This window comes from Octopus bimaculoides, chromosome 11 (assembly GCF_001194135.2).
Source record: "Octopus bimaculoides isolate UCB-OBI-ISO-001 chromosome 11, ASM119413v2, whole genome shotgun sequence".
Lineage (NCBI taxonomy): Eukaryota > Metazoa > Mollusca > Cephalopoda > Octopoda > Octopodidae > Octopus > Octopus bimaculoides.
In genome coordinates this window covers 17376212-17384163 of record NC_068991.1, presented here as the reverse complement: position 1 = coordinate 17384163, position 7952 = coordinate 17376212, and the positions used below count along the sequence as shown (strand labels likewise).

General features: G+C 40.7%; 1 protein-coding gene across 5 annotated transcripts in view; it reads right to left on the bottom strand.

Annotated features, from left to right (window-relative positions):
* The window catches only part of LOC106876467 (carbonic anhydrase 12), a 27017-nt gene that overhangs the window by 7460 nt on the left and 11605 nt on the right, over positions 1-7952 (bottom strand). For all 5 annotated transcript variants that reach the window (XM_052971542.1, XM_014925027.2, XM_014925028.2 and 2 more), the window contains exons 5-7: positions 7419-7583; positions 3833-3978; positions 363-455 (exon numbers count right to left, since the gene is read on the bottom strand). In XM_052971542.1, coding sequence (XP_052827502.1) covers positions 363-455; positions 3833-3978; positions 7419-7583 — 404 coding nt within the window. The remainder of the gene's footprint in view (positions 1-362; positions 456-3832; positions 3979-7418; positions 7584-7952) is intronic.

The window sequence follows — 7952 nt, the reverse complement described above, 5'->3', positions numbered from 1 at the left end:
TATACATATATATACAGATAATGTTTTCTAAATTCCATCAAGGTACTCGCAATCTTCACCTTCGGAGATGTATCTCTGTAAAATTTTATTGAAAAAAAAAAAAAAATGAATACGTTTTTCTGAAAGTTATGAGGAAACAAAGTCAGAGGTGCACCAAAACAAGATCTGAAATGTCAAACATAGAATCATTTTAGTGTTGAGAGAAAAAGGAAAACAAAAAGAAAAAGGAAAAGAAAAAGAGAAAGAATAAGTATGAGAGAGTGTGTGTGAGAGAGAGGGGGGGAGATAAAGAAAGAAAAAGAGGAAAGAAAAAATGCAAGGGAGAGAGTTAGTCTTGGAAGTTGATAAAAAATTAGTCTTACCTTGACGAAGTAAGCGACAACTAACAAGCCACCCTTGTATTTTGAAGCTTTTTCACTATTAGGATATTTTTCCGAATAATGTAAAATGTGAATCTAAAGCGAAGCGAGGAAAGAGCGATGCAACAATTCAATTAACAAGTCAGTTATAGGTAAGCAAACAAGCCAAAACCGGTCATCAAGCGGTAAAAGACAAACACAGACGTGCATGCATGTGTGTGTGCACGCATTTTATACATACATACATACATACATACTTACTAGCGGGACCCGTGAATATTTCATGGAATTAATGGTAAATCTACTGGGTTATTTCTGAAAACTATCCAAAAACCTGGAAGTGCAACCTCTGTTGTGTCTCTATCAAAAGATAGTTGCTCATCTCTTAATCACTGAAAATTGGAATACGAGCATTACATAATGCACTTCATATACACACTTTATACACTTAATGCGCAATTTTATAGACTTAATACACAGCACCTCTCCCTTACCCTCTTTTCCCCTCTCCGTTTTCTTTCGCTCTTCGCATTTCCCTTCAACTAATCACGTGAAAGCGTTACAGACGGGCTAAGTAACGGAAGATCTTGTCTGGGATTAAACTAGTAGTAACATGGAACAGCCACTTTGATGTGGCGATTAATTTTACTTTTTATTATAGTTACTACTCCCATCTCTTCTTGAGGCTTTACAACTAGCTATTTTGCTTACACAAGGTGGGGGTGCAATCTTAATCATGCACTCAGATGATAGCTGTACTCTTCCTAGATGTGATAGCACATGTTCTGCATAAACTATCAAGCCCAAAAGTTCCAGATACTGTACAAGGTCGGGAAGAACGGTTTCATCATCCTGCCTGCATCTTGGGCATGCCGGTGGCACAGACATCTCATGCCTAGATAGTTTCTCACGAACAGGTAAAGCACTCCTATAGCACTGCCAGGTCAGGGATTTCTGGGAGTTACCCAGGTACCCCGACCCGAAAGTTCTTTGAAACAGGTTGGCTAGCTGGCCCTCATCGAGCTCCAGAGCTTCTCTGAGGATGTCATCCCTCTTGAACTCTACCAGCCCGCTATAAAGTATCGAGGTGATACTCCCGCTGCCGGCCTTGCCCGTCTTGTGTATTAGCATGAGTGCCTGTCGGCACTCTTTTTGCTATTCAGTCAAGTTCCATCATTTTTTGAAATTGGGTTTGAATTCCTCCAAGAAGGCCCATCGCGGAAAGAATATCTCTGCCAGCAGATTCCACACCTAGTCACCCTTCAGGTAGAGCCAGAGGCGCCTCAGCCTCAGCGCATGTTTGCGCATCATCAGTCACGGCATCCCTAACCCACCCTTTGGCGGTTTTTGGCAGTAGACAGAGCACCTCACAAGTGGTTTTCCTCCTCTCCACAAAAAGCAGAAGAGAAAGCGTTCCAACTTGTTTAGCCATGAATCAGAACACGGGACAACGGTCAGACGGTAGGTGATAACAGATGCAATATACACCTGCACCACCTCTGCCTTCCCTTTCAGGGATAGGGACCTTCCAGATTAGGGCCGCCAACCTGTCCGCCACCTCACTCCAATTCTTCTCCGTTTGGGAATCCGGTCCAAACCAGACTCGAAGCATCTTAACAGGACCTTCCGTCCAGTGTCCCACGACACTGGATGGTATCGTCTTGCCACTCCAGGTGCTGAGCCGCAAGCCGATGGACTTGTCCGTGTTAATTTTTTGCCCCTGCCACCGCCTCGTATCCTTTGATTGCATCCTCTACACAAAGTAGCTAAGCTTCATCAGATACGGTGATGGTGACGTTATCCGCATATGCAGAAACAGACTTACCACATCTCAATTCATTGGGGATGCCCCCAAACTCTCCAACCTCCGCAGCAATGGCTCAAGAGCCAGTACGTACAGAAGCAGAGACAGGGGGCACCCCTGACAATCCGAGCGTTTGATTCTAAAAGGCACTGAACTGTAGATTTGATGCTGCCATAAATGGCAAAATACACAAAAATATTACAATAACAGACAAAAACACACGGAACGAACTCACATAACTTTGGTAACAGCAAATTATCAATTACGACGCAAAAAATCCGAGTCTGCTCGAGATGGTAGTAGCTCGCTTCTGCACGCAATATATATAAATTCTAGCGACACACAGTCGCTGATCTTGCAACAAGCAAAAAATGCTGGTTAGCCACTTCAGCATGGCTGTTCCGTTCGAACGGACTTTACTGCGATTTTTTAACCTCAAGAGGACATCTCTAGCTGGTTAACGATGCACAGCTGCATCCGATATATTGCGAGCAAGGGAGCGAATCCCTACCACCTTCTAGCGACGGGCTCTCAAAACAGTTGCGCTTTGTCAGTCATACACACTGATGTTGTAAATCCTGCAGAGCATACTACCTTCATTCCTCTCCAGTCTATGCATGCCCTTCGCATTCAGAGCCCATGTCTCACACTTATGTAGTATAGCCATTCTTACATAAACATCATGAAATCTACTTTTCACTCTGAGAGAGAGAGAGAGAGCCGCTACTAATTTGGTCACCTAAGTAGCAGAAACTATCTAGTCCCTTGTGCTCTTAGTGCTTATTGTTCCTGCGCATCTGCCACACACAAAAGCGACCTTATCTGTTAACCTACCCACGATTTCTTCTGCGTCCATAACTTACACTTGATGCAGCAAATAGAATTACTTTCCACTCCTTTCCTACATATTGAGACAGGCCATTTTCCTGAGGGAAAGAGAGTTTTATCTGTTTATTTTTTTTGTTAACAAGAACTTTAGTCTAAGTTAACTAGGTGAGCTTCAAGGCCCTTTGATTCCGAGGTTTGCTTCCAAACCCGGAACTTCTCCAGTTCTGCTTCAGATTATGCATTAAGAGCAAGGGCATCCAGTTTTGAATTCATCTGTTATGGCATAGACAACTATGATGAAGAGTGGACTAAAAATTGACTTCTAGTGAACAACCTGTCCATTATAGTCAGCACTGTATTCAAGGCCGACTCTTACCCTACTGACTGCACCTCTCTACATGGCTTGTACGGCTCTAACAAGCTACTCCTTTACTCCGAGCTTCCTTAGAGATCACCAGATAAGAGAGTGGAGAACCCTGTTGAAAGCTTTCTCCAGGTCGACGAAAGCTAAGTACAATGGTTTACTTTTGGGCAAATACTTTTCTTGCAGCTGTCTCACTAGGAAGATGGCATCTGTGGTACTCTTCCCAGGAACAAAACTAAACTGCATCGCATCTAGTATAAGTATATATTATTCTTATACAAGATTGTTGTTAATAATGAATTTGCACTCTACAAAGTATAGAGTAAAATTATGTTTATTAGAACTGAACATAAAAACAAATATATACACACACATAAATACACACACACACACACGATTATACACATAAAAGAATATGCACTTTTGCAAGCATACACTTGTATGCTCACAACATCAACAAGTGTAAGATTCACTTACCTCCATGGGGAACCGGTGTCCATTAAGCATATGTTCTGATCCCACGATATCGTTCATTCCCCAGTGGAAGTGAATCTCGTACGCTATATACTTTCCTTTTAATCCTTCACCATAGACTAAACTCTTACCATTCACTTCTATGACCACTGCAAAACAATAAATTCAAACTTCAAGTTTTGTAGAGGGACACGTTGTGATGTAATGTGGTAATGTATAGTGTGTGAGAGGGTGCTGAAACATTTCTGGTTGGAGGCCCAACTTTCCGAGTTCTTTTACAGAGTTTGGAAAAATTGAAGGACCGCTGGAATAAGTAAGAGAGGAATATGTTGAAAAAAAATTAACTGATCCTCCTGTATTTCCTTTTATCCAAACCCAGGAACTTTTCGGCACCCACTCGTATAAAGTCTATAAGAATTGCCAAAGTCGTTAGAGGTGTCGGAATAAATGCTTGGTCTGTTTGTTCCAGCTCTCTACGCTCTGGGTTCAAATCCTACTGATTTGCTTTTCATTATTTTTATTTGGATTGTTAAATAAACTGCAAGTTAGCACTGGGTTTGACTCTTAATCCTCTCTGTCTTCTTCACTTTCTCTCTATCACACACTCTCCGGAAGAAATGGGGTTGTGTTCAGGTCCGGAGTGGGGCGGAATGAGATTTGTTCTTTGTGAAGTGTTGGTCTTCGTCTGAGGGACATTCGTGTTTGGCCTATATAGTGGTTTCCGCAACCTATGCAGGTAATACTGGGGGCATATGCTACAGTTAGGCTACCCGCATTTTCCTACTTTTGGTTCCGTTGTTAAGGGAATATAGTCTTGTGCCGGCTAATATTTGTTTCAATGATTTCGGTTGCATTTTGCTTTTAATAATTTTGTGTGAGCCCAAAATTTTGTTCATTGTTTTGTCTCCAGTGAGAATAGGTAGGGTTTGGATGATGATGTTGAAGCAACGAGGCATTCAACACCATCATCATCCAAAATCATTGAAACAATGAGGCAGTCAATATCATCACCCAAAATCTACCTATTCTCACTGGAGATAAAACAATGAACAAAGTTTTGGGCTCACACAAAATTATCAAAAGCAAAATGCAACCGAAATCATTGAAAAAATATTAACCGGCGCAAGTTGAAAAATGTGGGCAGCCTAAATGTGGCACATGCCCCCACCTTTTTGAGGCTACAGAATTTCACTTCAAACAAGGTGAAATATTTAAGATAAACTCAAATTTCACTTGTGCCTCTGAAAACTTAATCTATATTACTACCTGTTTAGGTTGCGGAAACCACTATATAGGCCAAACTCAAATGAACAAGACTTCACAAAGAACAAATCTGCTTCCCACAATATAGACAGATACAGGTCAGTGAGCACATCGATAAATGTGCTAGGAACCTTAAACCAAACTTCTTAATTTTTCCTTTTTATCAACGTTTCTAGAACAGCAACTTTCCTTAATGCAGCAACTTTCATTAAGAAATATCAACCACAACTTAATTTGAACACACAACTTAATACAGGACACTACTAACCTTACTAATACCAATAATCCCACTAATCCTCATCCGTCCCATATACCATTCACATTCTAGTAATCATATCTACATTAAATGCATCACTTTCAGAACTGCTTACCTCCCTTGCGTGCAATCTTTTCACTCAGATACTATTAGACTCAACACCATTTCGAATTCGGTGTTGATTCAAAGTCAGTGATCATCTCTGACGAAACCGGTATGACTTTCTATAGTGACTCATAATAATGATTTTTATACTTCTTAATTCCACCTCAAATCATTTATTTGTATGTGTATATGTTTGTTCTTATTTTAAAAAGCCATTAGTTTTATACCTAGTGTGAATTTTTGTGTATCTTTTTACCCCCCCCCCTCGCGCTTTCTTCCAAACATTTAATGCCCTTAACATAGATTTTTGGGGCCTACTAATTTTGAATAGTCTTAAGTGTAACAGGCCGAAACTGTGTAATGATGATTGGAAACTTGACTGAAGAATAGAAAGCCACGAATGTTCCGTCCTGGTTTCCCTGTCCGTCTTTGTATCGTCCATCTGTCTGTATGTTTTTACTGTCGTCCGTTACATTCTTGTTCCGTTTTTTTTATTTATATATACATATAGCTGCGCACGTACACCTTTTGCTCAGCTTGTAAGTATATATCTAAATTCTGTACGACTTTCTTCTTTTCCTCTTTTCTTTTTTCGCCTCCCCCTCTCTCACATTTTTTTGGCATTCTCTTTCTTTAATCTCTCTACTTTCCTCTGTTATCTCCCTTGTACCTTTCCCTCTGTCCCAACCCCTTCTCTCTCTCTCGCTTTCTAGTTCCTTCCCTAATACTTCAATCCCTCTGCTCCCTACCTCTCCCTATTCCTCCCACGTGCTAGGTGCTCAGCATAGCATGATCTTTCTTTCTTGGCCTGCCTGCCGCTCGCAGAACACCTGTCTCCTGACTTTCATCTATGTTTGTTGGCGTAAGGCTTCCACTTCACACGCCAGCTTAACTTAACTTCTCCTTTTAGTCGAAAGACACCTGTTGCTATTCTTGTTGGTTGTATTTGTAATCGTGTAACATTTTCTCCGTTTTCTCGTTTTTTAAATTTTTGTTCGTATTGTCGCACATATTCACTTGGTTTCTTCCAAAAATGTGATGCCCTCAGCTTAGAACTTTGGGGTCTACCAGTTTTGAACAGTATCAAGTGTAACAGGCCGAAACTGTAATGATGATTGGAAGCTTGACTGAAGAATAGAAAGCCACGAATGTTCTGTCCAGGTTTTCCTGTCCATCTTTGTATCGTCCATCTGTCCGTATATTTTATTGCCGTCCGTTACGTTCTTGTTGTTTTTGGTATATATATATATATATATATATATGTATGTATGTATGTATGTATGTATGTATGTATGTATGTATGTTAATGTGTATGACCATCTAGTGTGTGAGTGACACCCTCTCTCTCATGTTCTCTATCTGTATGTGTGTGTGTGTTTACCTCCAGCGCCAAAGTACCCAAACGTACAGTTGCCAAAACTGGTTGTGTGTCCAGTTATCCGCACCACATCGTCCGTGTCCAAGCAACTGTGCTCAGTGTTCCCATTCCTATAGCAGTACTGGATATAGTAGTCACAGTAATTTCAGTTTAAGAAAAAAAATTTTTTTTATGTTTTAGTGGCCCTATCGACACGATCTTAATGAAAACAACCAGGAAAAAGTAGCATGTAGTGTGTATATGTCTATAAGGCTGCTTATATTTCATTGCGAACATGCGATGAAATATTTCCACCGTCGATAAAGGAACCTCAACGCAGTCACTTTAGAAATAGCAGAAAAATTTTCCTCGAATCACCCTGCACTTAATAGAAAAAGAAAAACTCATTACATATTGAACAATGTAATGAGTTTTAGATAAACGAACAGAAGAGATAGTCACAGATGATCATAGGTCAGCTTGACTTGGATTGATCAGGGATTAAACAACTTCGTCATCATCAAAAACAGGGGCGACGACGACGACAGGGGCCACGACGACGATAACAACAACAACGGCAGCAACAACAACAACAACAACGATAGTACCTGTATGTCCTGTGTTCATTATCGTCGCATTGTGCTTGGTGTCTAAGTATCCATCAAAAATCAAATTACTGGTTTTCTTGTAGTTTGTAAATTTATGCTCAATAGCGATTGGAGATTGTAAACGACCACCACAGTTCGGATATTCTTTCGCCCAATTCTTACTTTCTGGAGAAAAGAAAAAAAGAAAAGAAAACGTCGTTAGCAAAATAAAACGAACCATTTGTATTCTCTCTTCTCTTTCTCTCTCTCTCTCTCTCTCTCTCTCTCTCTCTCTCTCTCTTGCACACACACATGTGTGTGTGTGTGTGTGAGGAAGCGATTAGTTTAATGATTAGGGTGTCGCACTCATGACTGTAAAATTGTGGTTTTGATTCCTGGGCCGGACAACTCATGTCATTCAGAAAAACACTGCATTTCACATTGCTGCAGTTCACTCAGCTACCAAAACTATCACTCCTCTGATGGAACTGTACTGTTCAAGTAGAGAATAGATAGCCACAGAACCCGGTTACCGGCCTTATGAGCATATGACTC